This window comes from Physcomitrium patens, chromosome 6, assembly GCF_059467195.1.
Source record: "Physcomitrium patens ecotype Gransden chromosome 6, ASM5946719v1, whole genome shotgun sequence".
NCBI lineage: Eukaryota > Viridiplantae > Streptophyta > Bryopsida > Funariales > Funariaceae > Physcomitrium > Physcomitrium patens.
Window position 1 is genome coordinate 13,409,273 of NC_143415.1, and position 16,577 is coordinate 13,425,849.

Here is a 16,577-nt window from a genome sequence, read left to right on the forward strand (position 1 = left end):
AGTTTTTTATAATATTTTTATCACATTTTTTAACATCTTTGGTACTTAAGACTCATGTATTAATATAATTGTCCCTATAGAGACAATTTTATATATAGACTTGATGTTTTCTTTATCTAGAGGCTTGATTGAGAATTTAGTGATAGCGAAAAGCCTAATGCTCTCTTAAGGTAAATTCTCTCTACCACAACAATATTTGACTTCTAAAGACAAATTTGAATTGAATGAAGAAGTCAAAGCATTGTTTGATACTTTAAAAATAGATTTTTTTTTTTTTTTTTTTTTTTAATCAATTTTTTATCATGTTGAATTTTTAAAAATATTTTTTTATAGAAACAGATGTATCAGACTTTCTTTTGGATGCAGCATTGTCACAAATAGAAGCAAATGACAAACTCCATCTTATAGCTTTTCATTCTAAATTTTTTTTCAAAAGTTGAGATAAATTATGAGATCCATCACAAAAATTTCTTTACAATCATAGATATGTATTAAGAATGGCATTGTTATTTAGAAGGTGCCTTGAATCCAAACGTTGTTGTTGTGATGTAATACGATTATATAGTGAAATTATAATCAAAATTGAATTTCTAATTAATATCTAATTATCTTTATTCAATTATAATTTGAGGTGTCTAAACATGGCTTTTATGAAAGCCTCTTAGATTATTTTCTTATCCTAATAGTTAGTAAGTTAAAAGTTAGTTAGTAATTTTACCTTCTAGGTTGTAGAGACTCTTCTACTACCTTAGAAAGACCATAAATTGATAAAATCAGGTTAGAAGAGGTAAATAATTAGTATAGTTGGTACTAGGAATAAGTTGAGAGTATGGGTGGACTAAAAAAATCCTTAGAATAGGTTAAATTGATACCCGGGGGTCGGCCATTTGTGAGACATGGTCAAAATCAGACCTCTAGCCACAATAACGATGGCTTAGGACAAAATAGGGATTCATTTGAAGATCGAAGGATAGAATTTAAGAGCTAGCTTGAAGTTCTTTCCAAAGACATAAGGATTATTTTTGGAAGGTTTTTGAAGACTTAGAAATTATTTTTGAAAGTCAAGGTTTATATTGGTGATTTGGATTTTATATAATATAATTAGGGCTAGCAATTTTAGCTAGTTCATACAATTGGTGTAACATCTATAGTTAAAAATTTGGTACTGTTTGGATTATTAGGTGTGCTAAGTATATACAAAATTTTATAATAATATAATGATGTGGTTTAGAGATATCTAGTTTTTAGAACAAAAAGATTTTAGAAGTTGGCAGTTTGAGTTTGGATAGGACTTCTGTGATATTTGGAGATCTACAGGTTGGATCAAGGTGAAATATGGCATATTATTGAAGGACTTGAAGATCAATCTGCACACCAATTTTGAGTCAAAGTTAACGATTGGAAAAGAAGAAATCACTGCTAGGATTTCTACTTTACTTTTCAAGTTAGCAACTGAGTGACATTAGTGCAATTTTTGGAGGTTTTTTCACAATTTGTAAGTTGGATTGGGCTAAAAATTTTTAAGCATGTAAAAGACTTACATTGAAAATGGCATGCAAAATTTTATATCAAGTAGATGGTCAAATTGGATGTTACTACTTGTTAAAGTTCACTGATTAGGATTCGAGCTTATAAGAAAAATCTAATTTGCTTAAATATGAAAGTAACAAGGTAATTGGGATTAATGTATGGTTAAGACTACTAGAAAGAGCTTTTTTTTAGAACTTTTGAATTAAAATTCAGATTATATTCTTCTTGTATTGATGAAATCTATTAGGATTTCTTGGATACTTGTGAAATACATCCTCACCTTCCACAACTAGGTGCCTGGTGTATTTTCGAACAAGAAATTATGTAATACAACATCGTTTGTATAAATTACAAGAACCTGAAGTATTTCATATCAACACGTATTTTGAATCTTTGCCAAACTTGTTGAAATTGGTCTTTATCAAGATTTCATTTCAAGATTACTTATTGATCAAAAAAAAAAAAATAAAAAAAATAAAATAAAAAATGTTTGAAGCTTTTTTTAGACATTCTTATCTTGTATTAAAAGAAAGAGATACATCTTTTAATCAACAAAGTATAATTTTCTTGAAGTCAAAGTATTTTTATATTCTAGCAATAAAATCAATATTATATATTGAATCAATCTTAGTCAAGAAAATTCAATCAAATATGTCCTTTGATCATCTTTTCTATGATATCAAGAATAATTCTTCTAAATTTCATAGTACTTCTAAGTTTGAATTCAAAAACAACCTTTTCTATTTTGAAGGATAATTATACATTCCAAAAGGTGAAGTATGATTATGTATTCTTTAAGCTTGTCATGACTTTCCAATAGCTAGATATTTTGGATACAATAAGACTTTGGAGCTAACATTGAGAGAATTTTGGTAGCTTCAAATGTAGAAGGCAGTCAAAGACTTTGTACAATCATGTGATATTTTTTCAGGATCCAAAATTCCTCTCCATCAATCTTATGGACTTCTTCAATCATTATATATTCAAAAACAACTATGGTTTTTTTTTTTTTTTTTTTTTTTTTTTTTTCTATAGATTTTATCATAAATCTTTCAATCTTAGATTCGTATGATTCTATATTTGTGGGAGAAGATTATTTTACTAAGATGGTATATTTTGTATAATATATAAAATCTATCTTGGATGAAGAAATGGCCAAGTTTTTTTTAAAAAAATATCTATTGCTATCATAGATTACCTAAGAATATTATATCAGATAGGAAGATTCAATTTATATCAAGATTTTGAAGAATCCTTTTAAAATTCTAAAGGTGGATATAAAGCTCTCTTTAGCTTTTTATCCTCAAATTAATGGACAAAAAAAATGGATGAATCCAGTTCTGGAGTAATATTTGAAATGTACCATCAATTATCATGAAGATGATTCAATAACTCTTTTGTTATTATTAGAATTTATATATAATAATTTAGTTTATTCTTCTATTTAACAAACATTTTTTTTTTTTTTTTTTTTTTTTTTTTTTTTTTAATCAATTATGGTTATCATCTATAACTTCATATTTTTGACTTTTCAATAGTTGATAATCCTATGGCAAAAGATTTGACAAATGTTTTGTTAGAATTATGTGCAATAATAAAGAAATAGTTAAAAGAAGCTCAAGAATAACAAAAGATCAATATCGATGCCTATTGCAAGGAATAACTACAATTCAATGTGGATGACAAGTTATGGTTACTTCATTGTAATATTAAGACTATTTATCTTTATAACAAGTTGGACTATTATAGGCTTTGACCTTTTCTTATTTGTGAATAAGTCAATCTTGTTGCTTATTGATTATCTCTACTAGAATCTATGAAGAATCATCCAATATTTTACGTATCTTTTTTTGAGCTATATAAGGTAGTGAATATCTCAAGAAGAAGACAAATGTCACTTCTTCCTACAGAAGTGAATAATAATTAAGAGTTTGAAGTGGAAGAAGACTTTGATTCAAGGAGACATCAAAATAGGTTAGAATATCTTATTCATTGGCATTGATATGATATAAGTAAATGCACATAGAAGCTAATAAAGAATCTTGTAAATGTAGCAAAGAGAGTTGAGGCTTTTTATTGATGTCATCTATTAAAACTAAAATAAAGAATAGCAAATTTTTACTATAAAAGAAATAAGATTTAAAGAAGATAGCATTCTATCTTTTATCCTTGTTTGTAGCTTTTATATATTTTTGACATTAAAAAGATGGTGAATCAACAATCAACAGATTCAATTCAAGAGCTTTCATTTGTTGACCTTCTAGATGAGACATTACAATTGTTACAACCTTCAAGTCAACATAATTGAGATGAAGATCCAAAAGAATGACATATCTTACCTCAAATAGATGGAAAAATACAATGTGTTTGATATCACAAACTTGGATGAGACTTTTGATGTTTGGTGATTTTATTAGAGATAGAAACAACCCTTGATAGTGTTCCAAATATTTTATTTGAAGGAAGTTCTAAAGACCTCAACAATGATCAAATAGTAGGATGGTCTTCTTGCTATGATATGGGGCATTATCAATGGCTGAAAAGACCTATCAACTATCTGTGAAGAAGACAAAGATCAAAATATGTGACAAATATAATTTCCCACATCTTAGATTTTTTCAACATATGAAGTCTGTTCCTTGTGGAACTTGGTTGTAGAAGGAGAATTAATGTTATGGACATACATATTTATTTTAAAATTTTCTTATATGATTAAATAGAAATAAATAAAAGTATATTTATTTCATAATATTTTCTAGATAAGCTTTTTAAAAGCTTCATAGATGCTGCTTTGACTTTATATGTGTTTGTAATTGATTGGTAGGTTAGAAACTTGATCAATATCTTAACCATGTATTGATAGCTTGCAAAAAAAGCTAACTTTGTGGCATACATATAGAAAACTTACCTTACAAGTTAAGATATGTGTCTTGCAAAGTTAACATGTTATGGAGGTCCTATAAAATATTGCAATATTATCATGTAGTGTGATTTGTAATCCAAAAATACATGGAATATCTACCTATAGAGATTTTAGTTTTAACTTATTGGCTAAGCTTCAATAAGTGATTTATTCCACCTTTAATTTATAGAAATATTCTTGGCTCCCAAAATCTCTTTTTTTTATATAAAATACCTAAATTATAGAAAAATCCTTCAAAACATATTTTTTTGACAAAAAAATTCTTCTTCTCAAACTTTAGAAATTCATATCTTTTGATCCAATTGTTTAGTTGCTTTCAAATATTTACATAGTGTAGCTATTATCCTTAAGCTTTACTACAAAAAAATAAATTATAAAATCACTACCAATCTTTTGGCATCTTAAAAATCCTAGTAAGTACTTTTAATCCTAATTTACAAGCATCCTAGCACTATTTTCTTGATTTTTCAAAAATCCAAAATTTAAATGCCACAAAATTTATGCATAAAGTTAATTAATACGACTATACAAATTCTTAGAAATTTTGAGCCAAATTTGCATCAAAGTACTCAAGATAACCAACCACTAGTAAATCGGGTCACTTACTACCTTTAGATTTGCAAGCGTTGATTTCAACCTTGTATATTTCTTTTATTCCAACTTAGATTCTATTAAAAAATATGCCAAAAGTATAGTTGAAAAAGTGATCTCTCCATTTTTAGTCACTGATCATTTATTGCTTTTTGTACACACGCATTATGTCCAAAAGAATGACTATAGATAGAAAATCAATACCTTAATTTTGAGCATTCATATCTCTTTCATATAAACTCCAAATCACACAAAATTTTCACCAAAACCATAGCCAAAAACCTAAAATTATTGATCCTAGCCTCCAAAGCTCAAATGGCCCTGAAAAAATAACCCTAATTCCTAATAAGGCCTCGGGCAGCCTCCTTGAAGCCCATTGGGCATGATTTTTGGCCAATAGGAATGGAGATTTTCATCATCTATCTCCATTCATCCATATGGATGCCTTAATTTCTCTTTTTGCTTTTAAGACCCCTCTTCAATTTTTTTTCTAATAAGATTTATATAATATATGCCTTAAACACCAAATAAAAGAACCAAAATAAGACTTCAAAGGTTATCAATGTCTAATGAAGGTGACTTTAAATATGTAAAAGTTAATATCAACCAAAATTAATCTTAAATAATTTATCAATCAAAATTAATTAAAAAAAATAAAATTATATGAATTTTAAAATTATTTCTTTTAAATAACTTCTTTTAAAAGTAGTAATCTAACTACATTCTATAACCAATTAAAATCCATTAACATGGCTCTTACCATGTTATATAGTAAATTATATATTAAATATTTATATGCATTATTTTTACATAGTTGCCAAACCACAAAACGATAATATAGCTCTTAATTAAGAATATATATGGAAGCAAGAGTGAAGCTTTTTTCACACTTGTCAATGCCTTTTTAGTCTTTAGTCTTGTTTCAAGACCTTTTAGTCTTCTTGTCTTTTGGCAATAGCCATTCTAGTTTAATACCATATCATTTGTAAGTAACTTTTTAGTTCTTTTGAATGACACAAGAGTATATTAAGGATTTCTTTCTTTAAGATTCATGTCCTTGACACCCTCTTATCTTTGTAAAATTTGAAGTAGATATATAATAAAATAATTTTAAAAAATAAATTAAATAAAATTGACATCTATAAAATAAATTTAAAATAAATTGTAGAGCATCATATGATATTGAATTATATATTTATCTTATTTGGCTCTTTTATTATTATTTGAGTTGTAAATTATAATATGCTAAAAAAATTGTAATTTTTTTATTTCATAATTATTGTATATTAAATCTTTTTTATATTTGATCCAACTCGAATTTCTAAACTCTAAACCTAAATTTTTATATTCAAACCAAACATGATTGGTTCAAACTAAATTGGTGTATCTTTGGTCTTCCTAATTGATTAATCTATTAATTTCTTACTATTAGCTAATACACTTTATTTATGTTTGATGTTGAGTTGTAACATAATTATTAAATAAAAGATGAAAGTATTATATCATAGAAGATCTTATTTCAAAATAAATTATCAAATTATTTTATAAATATAAATAATATTTAAAGTGGTAATAAAACTATTAAATGCTAATCCTATGTTTTAGTAAGAAATAGCTTCTATTTATTTTGTAGGATCATACATAATAATAAAAAAATGTAGATTAACAAAACTAGTAGTATGGGCATTTTTAGATAGAATAAAATAGTAGCTTTTAGCATAAATTACCTAAAAAAACTAGATATTGATACTCGGAAAGAACTAGCTATGAACCTTAATTGAAATTGCACACCTAGGTAATTTTGAAGGTCTTTTGTTGATAAAAGAATTAAGATTAAGAGTGGCCTTGAGAGAATTTCTTTTAACTTTGATTTTGAATGATTTAAGTTTGTAATAACTTTGTAAGAATTTTGCAAAGTTAGGATTATTTTGGATGACTTTGGATTTTGTAAAATAAAAAAAATATTTTTATTTTAGAAAATTTTATAAACTTCACAATAGTTCTACAGGTGAAAATTTGTAAGTTTGTAAATACAATTATATTAAGTATATTCTAGAAATTTTGGTATAATTGGACTAATAGTTTAAAAATTATTTCAATTCTAATAAATTAGGATTATAAAATTTGGATTTTAAGGGCTTATAAAGTTTTTAAGATTTGTAATAATTTTTTAGTTGTATTAAGGTGGTATTTAATAAAATAATATCAAAATTGGTTTCCAACATTTGTGCATAATTTGAGAGCAATCAATTGGTGCATAAGTGAGATATTGGTACTAGGATCTTGGTATCAAGGTTGGAGAATGAAGTTGGCTAACACCCAAGCAAATTAAAAGTATATATTTTCTTAATTAGTAGGTTCAATTTTTTTTGTTCTTGTTTTCAACTAAGAGATTTAAATCTGAACATATTATAAGTGAAGTCCAAAAAATATTTTATTAATTATTGAAGTTTGAATTTACTATTGGTTTTCATTAGAATTTCATTAGAATTACTTAGGATTGGTTAGAATTTTATTAGATTTTATTAGGATTTATTTTATAATTTTTTGAGATTTCATTTGGATTGATTAGGAATTGCTTAGAGTTTTATTAGGATTTAATTAAGATTTTTTAGCATTTTTTTTGGTTGATTAGGATTTAATTAAGATTTAGATAGAATTTTTTGATTTTTTTGGGTTTTTTTAGGATTTGGTTATAATTTTTAGAATTTAATTTAGACTTATTTAAGATTTATTTATGGTTTCATTAAGAATTATTGAGATTCATTTAAGGTTAAATTGGAATTTGATTAAGTTTTTATTATATATAGAGAAAATTAAATTTTAAAAATTATATAATTAGGTATATCAATTGAAGATTGATTTTTACCTTGATAAATTAGACAAACTAATTTTTATAGAAGTTAATAGGAACTATGGATAATAAAAAATAATAAAAAATATTTTTTATTATAATTAAAATATATAACATAACATAAAAATCTATTAATAAAATATTTATATAGATTACAAAATCAAAATTTTAGTTCCTATTACATAATATTTGATGGCATTGTACTAAAACTTTAATGATTTAGTTTACCTTGAATATAAAGATTACCAAAGTTTAGAATAGAAAATAAAATTTGGATCTAACTATTATATTATCATTTAAAGAAGAACTAAAAAAATATTACATTAATTGTAATAGTGAAAAGAAGAGAAAGACTATGTAGTGAAGAAGAGCTAGGTTAATAAAAATTAATAATATGTATGAATTTTTTATATTAATAAAAAAATATACTAAAACTTTTATGAGTTTTTTAAATTGACTCCTAGAAGTTGTTAAAAGCACATCAAAAACACTTCTTTTGAGTGTATTTGGTATTCAATATCTTGTATTAAGCATAAGCTGTTATTTTAAATGTTTTGATGGCAATGAACATTTTTTTTTTTTTTTTTTATACATAATAATTTTTTAGCATAAATGCTTGACTTTTAAATATATATATATATATATATATATATATACACACACACATATACATTCTAAAATAGCATATTTTATATTGGTGATTAGAGTAGAGACAAAAATACACACGACTTTTATTTATGTCACTATGATTTTAATAACCTATTTTAGAAAATTGTACTCTAAGTTACAAGAATTAAAAAATTAAAAAAATACTGGATTACATAAATTTAGAAAATAATGCCAAAAATTTCTAAACATAATTTTTTATTTCATCTAAATAAAGAGTGTTTAAATATAATTTCCAAATTCCTTAAACTTAGCACCTTTAATGGATAATAATTTTGATATCAAATTCAAAAGAAACAAATGTTAATTTTTTTGCATTGAATAAGAAGAAAAGATTTTTGGCCAATTTTTGTTTTCTTGTATTCTATATAAAAAAAAAAAAAAAAAAAAAAAAAAAATCTCTTGATCAAATATCTATCTAAGTTTATGATTTCTCCAACTATCCTTTAAAGTTGCAATATAGTAATTTATTATAAAATTTAAAGAATAATTTGTAGTAAATCTTATAATTACCATTTGCCTTTGTAAAAATATATATATATATATATATATATATATATAAAATAATTTATGTATATATCAAAATTTTGTTATAAATACCACAAAGAAATAAATATACATAGTTTCTTCTATATGCATCTAATAACATTTCATTTAGCAAAGTCCTTTGTAAGTCTAATAATAATCAATTAGTCTATAAAGAATGTTTTATAGTTTCTTGCATTATAATGTCTTTAAAATTCTAATCCATGATTTATAGATTAAAATATATTATATATTCATCCTAAAAAATTTAAAAAGAGTAATAGTGAGGTCTTTAAGTTTCAAATTTTATTGGTGTAGAAATTTGTAGATTGAATTGTTAAAGTTGTAAACAATTAAAAAATTACTAGTAGTATAGGTATTTGTTGTAAGTACATGGATATAAAATCAAGAATAAAAAAGAAATCATGTTAAAAGAGGTTCATCTAGCTACAAAGAAGGGAGATCAAAAGTTATAAGTAGAAGCATGCTTGAAGATGTGAATAACATTCTTGATTAAAAAAGAAAGGTGACTATGACCAAACATTTTCTCTTATACATAAAATATGTGTCATTAATTCATATGAGCTTTGTTGAGTGTTTTTCATAGACAAAGTTTGAGTGAAACATATAACACTCAACATGTTGGCAAATTTTAATAACAATTAACCATGTTGAGATTTGAATATAGAGTAATTAAACATGTAGTATTTACTGCATCATACACGTTTTATTGAGATATTACACTGCTCCAAATAGTAACATGAATGTTTTTTTGCTTCACCTAAAACCAGCATATAATTTACTGGTTCTTCCAACCAATTAAAAGTAATATGGATTTAATGATTGATTTCACTTCTTGTTGATGACGAACCTGTTTTCAAAAATGAAATAACTAAATAAATAAATAAAAAGATATCTATATATATATACCAACTCCACTGCTACACAACAAGCCAAAATGAGAAGGGAATGATCCGCACAGCTCAGGCAAGTTCACCAAACGAATACTGACCACACCGACAATGAATAACTGGCCGCTTCCAGGGAAGCTAAGGTTTATTTAATGATAATTGCGAAGCCATGACTTGCAATGATTACTTCAAGCTCCAATAGAGTTGCTACCTACTTGGAGTGTCACGGTGCTCAACTTGAGTTTACTGTGCATGCGTTTTTCATGCACGCTGATTTACTGTGCGACACCAACTAAAAATCAGCCCTCGTCTAACGAAAGAACTGTAAATTAACGCCGTGGATTAGGGAAATAAGGAGAACCAGTAGAAAAACACTCCATAACCTAATTGGAAATCTGGCTATCTTGTTGGTTCATCACTAATAGGTGCAATAACTCTCAAGTACATCAAAAGTAAGTCGTCATGGTAAGACTACCAGAATGGCAAGACTCCATCTCCAATTGAAGAAGACTCTAAGCAAGAAACTGGGTGCTATTGACAAAAAAATCATCTGAAATGCAAATCCACTAATTGACAATTTTATGTGTATCAAGAGAGTAAAAGCTAGAATTTAGAACCAGAACTCTGTCTAATGCTGGTTGCATCTTCATCTTCGGGGGAGAATTGGTAATTGTCATACACTTCCAGAAACATCTCCCTGCAGTGGACAACAGCACCTAAATTGACACAAGCAAGAAACGAGCCGGAAAGTTTCCTATGCAGACTGTAAGCCTCATCTGGTGGGGCTGTCAATCTGTACCTTAACATCGTTGCACCAAGCTTCGTAACTTCTTGTGTCAAGTTCGTCGTGCGAAAGTCAAAACCTCCTGGCTTGACAAACGGCCACCCGACCACAAAAGCAGCTTCCACATGAGCATCAATCATAACACTTGACTCCTTTCCTGTCAAGAACCCCAGAAGAATAGACTGCCTAATCACCTGCTCTCGATCCTGGTTAGCACAAGCAAGAATCTGCACAGAAGATAGCGACATGTACATCATTCTCTTAATTCAGCAAGTACAATTAAGGAAACAGTTGATCGTCCTCACTTGAAACTCAGACGCAAGACCTATCAGGTTAGACCATAAAGCAGCAGATTTGGAAGAGACATGACAAATCGTACACAGGTTAAAAATCACTCTATTAAAATTTGCAGTAAAATCACCTAAAGGTATCTCTTTCTGCAATTCGCTTACAATACCAAACTGACAACTAGAAATCTAGCGAGTGAGCGGAAAAGGAAATGATCACACTGGAGTACTACCACAAGAAACTTCAAAATGTTTAAAAAAACAGTAAAAAGTTTTCAGTGCCCACCATCTTTAAGTAATTGTCCACAAAACGTCTAGGATATTCTCGAGCAGCCCCGAAGTCAATAAGATTGATAGTGCCTTTGGCTTCGTCATATAGAAAATTGCCCCAATTTGGATCCGTCTATAAATTCCAAGAAAAACTACACATCAATGCCCAGGGAATGTAGATCGTACTTGTTTCACATAAAATAAGCAAGTGAACTTTTAAATTGTGCATAAATAACAGAAAGATATGATCTTTTCTCTAGATGAATGACTGAAATTAATCATAGCAATACTTGCCTGCATGAACCGAAATTCAAAAAGCTCCCGCAATGTTAGGCTGAGCAATGCTGCACCTACTCGATCCCGGACATTCTGATCCAACTCTTTTACTTTATCTATAGGTACTCCTGTTAAAAATTTGCATACCACTCATGAGAAGTATGGGGAAAAGACGAAGGAAAAGATAAAAAAATATAAAGCAAGCCATCTTAACTTTTCAAATGCGCATCTTGCTACGCACAAACCAGTGAGACGAATGAAAACCAGCATTAGGTTTAGTAAAAAATTACCAGGAACAAGTTCTGTTGTGAGCACACGTGTATTGCAGAACTCCTCGTACACACGCGGTACATAAAATGCCTCATCATTTTTCAAGAGCTCACGAAATCTCCTCTGATTGGCTGCTTCTAGCTTGTAATCACATTCCCTGGCCAGTTCATCCTTTGCAACCTGTTTTATGGAAAGAGTGTTAAGATCCTTTGCTTCTTCACGGCATGAAATGAATTTCGTACTCATGTAGCACACAACTCAATACACAACAATGAAGACAGCTTGCACTACGGTAAGCAATGGTTACCCGCATGGCTTGGTCCAGGTAAAGCCCTTTGGGAATGACATTGGTGTAGTCTAGAAGGCGCCTGACATTTTCAATATCGCTGTCAATGCTGTTAGCCACGCCTGGATACTGAATCTTCATTGCAACCACAGTCCCATCCTTCAATATAGCTCTATGTACCTGTGACCAGCGCAGTTTAGATCATCACAATTTTTTAAGGATGGAACATAACTTGCGAAAATCAAAGGTGGTGAACCTGTATTAAGAAATAGCACTGCAACCAATGATAATTGATAGGTTCAAGAAAGCACAGAACAAGCTTGATTTTTTTATCAGTACAATCCCTGAATCCTTGCAAATCTAGAAAAAGCTGGAAACAAACATGCCTGTCCAATGCTAGCCGATGCAATAGGCTCAGGATCAAACGACTGTAGTCGATCCTGCCAATTAGGACCGAGTTCTGCTTCTATCACTTTCATAAGCTGACGTTTCGGCATGACATCCGCTCCTTGCCTGACACGCTCCAAAGCTTCCAAGATCTGTCAGTCGCACACCCAATAAAATCGAAAAAAATAGAAAATTAAGATTGAATATCAAATAAGCTCTTAGAAAAGCATCATCAACACTAAGAATATTGCATGAGTCAAAAAAACTACCAGCAGCCTGACTGTTGCGTGATTAAAAACACAATAAAACTAGAGATTAGAGATTAAACATAACGAATCAATTTGGATATGCTTATTGTATTAGTTCATGCTCAACCCAGATAGTAACTATCTGTGAAAACACTAAACAACAGTTTTCATAAGAAAAGGAGTCTTACAGGACGCGGCACGATGGACTCGTCTTGTATGCTTAACATTTGACCTACTTTCAATGCAGCTCCTCGCATTCGGCAGAGAGCTAAGGCTAAGCGCTCGGCATTGTCCGCGGTTAGAAATGGAGACAACATCGCTTGTCCTGGAGCAGTTGATCCCTGACCGCCCCAAATTCTCCTCGCAGACTCTTGGAAAGTGCCCCAAGCAAGTCCAGCTCCTAATCCTGCAAAACTGCAGTTAACAGCTCTATGAGCATGATGCCCAAAAAAAGAAATTTTATTGTGGATCAAAGGATTGTGATTAGCTATTCGTTTCTTCGTTCAATTTGTAGTTATGCGCACGAATATGTAATTGTGTCATGTTGTAATCAAATGCATTATCCACAACGCAAACGAAATATCAAATAAGAGCTTTCAAAACTGTATGATCCATGCAATAAGAGAAACAAAGTGAGAGTAAGAGTGAGAGAGAGAGAGCGAGTTCGAGAGAGAAATCACACCCCATGACGCGTCCAATTGGAGTTGAAGGAACCCGCCTCTCTCTCACTTTGCGTTTCTTTGGAGAGGCTTTAAAGTCTTTGCCTCCTGCATTTATCTCTCCTCCTGAACCTGTTGCCGAGCCAAACGTGACCGTCAAGTGAGATAGATACTCAGATACGGTGACAGGTGATATAAGATAGTAATGCCGCAAAAAATGAACTTTAAATGCAAAGGAATTAAATGCTACTACGGGATAAATACAACACCTTTGTGTGAAGCTTGTAGCACCTGCTCAACTTTTGTAGCTTGAATATCCACACTTGATTCTTGTTTTCGATCCGCCACTTGCATAGGAATCCCGGCTCCGCCCAAAGCCGGAGACTTATGGGAACCATTGGAATTCACTGGAGTGAAATTATGGAGAGGTTTAGACAAAGGAGTCTCAGGCACGGATGGCAGTATTTGCTCATTAACCAATGACAGCGATTCTTCCGTTCGACTTGAAGCAGATGGCACACGATTGCGTGGAGGCCCTAAACTATCAAGCGTATTGAGCAAGTAAGAGTCTCTGCCACCAGCTGCAACTGATGTGGGTACATTTGTTGAAGACACATCTCTAGCTCCCGCAATTTCCCGATCTTGCTTTTCATGTAGATGAAAGGATTCACGATTTTTCACTTCCTTAACACGCCCTTGGGTAAGTCCAGTGAGGTCTGTGACCGTACCCGTCACTGCCTTCAGAATATCAAAAGCCGTACCGCCAACATTACCTGGTCGAAGCGTTGGAGCCGACTTTATGGACTCCTTAACAACCATCGCCAAACCCGACGCTACTTTACTCAATTCCTGAAGGTGCGACATCGTGAACCGAATGCTTCTGACACTTCCAAAAATGCGTAAAAATCTCCAAGCACAAGTAATTCACGCACGCAGTGCAACTAACGCGCATGAAAGTTTTCCAACACTTCAGTTCTAGGACTGTCCTCACTCTAGTGGTAAAAACTCCTCGTACTGCTGCTATAAGTATCCAAAATTACACGGAAAGCTAAAGGACGCACTTCACACCACTACAAAATATCAGACAACGAATGCTCCTAACTCCATCTTGAACTAAAACACCAAAGAGAATAGAATTGAACTCCTGACATATCGGTTTTCCCGCACTGTAACCTACGCATTCAAACTGGAGCGAATGCTAAATTAACTTCAGAGCTCAACAATTCTACAACTAACGCAGAGAGACGATACGCACAACAATGCAACTAACGACGATCTCCTCCGAAAACCTCAACAAAACCGGCTCCGCAGCAATACCAAAGACATCAGTGAAAGAAGCATTCCTGGGACGGGCAATTCCAACGCAATTTGAGAAGAGAATTGCATTGCGAGCCACGTCTGTGCCGAAACGTCGAAGCTCGATTAGGGCTTGGTGGAGTCCATACAGACCAGCCACGTCTCCCAAGTGTCTTCATCGGGCTTCTGGTGTCTCTAATTTGAACCAGAACTCTTCGCCCCACGTCGTCATCGAATCCACATACCCGGGCTGATAATATTTCCAACCCCGTGTAGTTCGACCCCGGTGACCGGGTATCATGAAACCTCTTGCCCACTAAAAATTTGAAGACTGCTGGAAGTGCTTTTAGAGGCTTCATTAGTAGGAAATGTATTGAGCCTTTAAAACAGTTAATTTTTTCTTGTTTCAATTTCTTGGAATGGTTTTGTTATTGATTATTGTTCAATTGTAATATCACGTCTTACTTTTCTATATTGAGTTCTTGCAAAACTCAATCACAACTTTGTTGTCATAAAGAATCTGTAAATGTGATGGGTTTGGTATTTCCTCAATTCTTTGTGTTGAGAGAATCTGCTTCACTACATAAATGCATCACAGTTTGTATGAGTCTATGAAATGGAAAATGAATTATTGAAATGTTACATGGTGTGATTATTTTGGACGTAGAACTCAAGTCAAAGAATAAAAGAATATAATAAGTAATGTAGATTTGACTTTTGATACATCATGTGAAGAATATAAAGCAAGAAATATTTAAAAAACCTCATACACACTATTTTTATTTTATTTATTTAAGTATTGACATCAGCTTTCATATGCATCTTACAGTGAATGAGATAACAATCTTTTCAATAAGAAATGCCCACAAACTTTTTTGGTACTAATACTTAATTAAATCCATGTGTTGATTTTATCAAAATTTCACATATTTTCGAAAATTTTCAACTAAAATTGCATATTATTTGTATATAATACAATCTATGGACAACAATTATTTTAGCAAGGATAATTGCAAGAAAAATCATTATATGTTACATTACCAAAAGCAAAAATTAGAATGGATTTTTACTTGAAACATTACATACTTATTTAATAAAAAATAAACAACTTATCTACATCATATCTTATATAATACTTGTGGAAGCATAAAAAATGCTTTATAGTAATTTTTATTTTATTTTATTAGAATCAAATTTCGTTTTCATTCTCTATTTAAGATTCAAATCATGGCATTTTATTTTATCTTCTTATGTTTGGCATTAGTTATTTTAGTTTTAGTATTATATTATCTTTGAGTCATTATCTACTTTTGTTTAGTAACACAAGAATGTATTAAATTTTTAGTTCTTTATAATTCATGTCATTGAAAATTTAATAAGAGTGTTAATTTATTATTTTGGTTCTATTTTAGAAGTCTATGGATTACTCTAATTTTTTGTTGTATTTTGAAATATGTAGGCTATCTACTTTTAAACAAACAGTCTTGTTTTCTAATATTGATTCTTTTCTTAAAGAGGGTAGATTACTTTTTTTAGTTGAAGTTTTTATTTGATATTAAAATTTGTGAATTATTCTTCTTTAATTTAATTTTATAATTTGTCTAAATCATCTATATTAGGAATAGAAGAAAAAATTATAGATTTTATATTTAAAAATAATAAGAATAAAGAATATAATTATCAAAGAGGATAATGTATTGAATAAAAAATTTCTCCAATTACTATAGAGATTATGCAATTGGAATCTTATACAATACCTAGTAAAAGTCCTATTTTTTTCTTAGATTCTTTGCTTTGATTTACAATAGATGTTT

At 30.0% G+C, this 16,577-nt stretch overlaps 1 protein-coding gene across 2 annotated transcripts; it reads right to left on the minus strand.

Moving 5' to 3' along the window:
- Window positions 1-9,813: 9,813 nt before the first annotated feature.
- Window positions 9,814-14,940, minus strand: LOC112283896 (protein ABC transporter 1, mitochondrial). 2 transcript variants are annotated; one of them, XM_090251337.1, is made up of 10 exons: window positions 13,737-14,927; window positions 13,491-13,599; window positions 12,997-13,222; window positions 12,560-12,712; window positions 12,195-12,353; window positions 11,908-12,067; window positions 11,636-11,745; window positions 11,358-11,474; window positions 10,800-11,011; window positions 9,814-9,960 (listed from the first exon to the last, which is right to left on the minus strand). In XM_090251337.1, exons 1-10 carry the CDS (start codon window positions 14,329-14,331, stop codon window positions 9,939-9,941), a joined length of 1,863 nt encoding a protein of 620 aa, XP_090107463.1. In that variant the 5' UTR covers window positions 14,332-14,927; the 3' UTR covers window positions 9,814-9,938. The 2 variants fall into 2 exon arrangements, with proteins under 2 accessions (XP_090107463.1, XP_024378992.1); XM_024523224.3 differs by lacking the exon at window positions 9,814-9,960 and having other exon boundaries at window positions 10,113-11,011; window positions 13,737-14,940.
- Window positions 14,941-16,577: the final 1,637 nt, after the last annotated feature.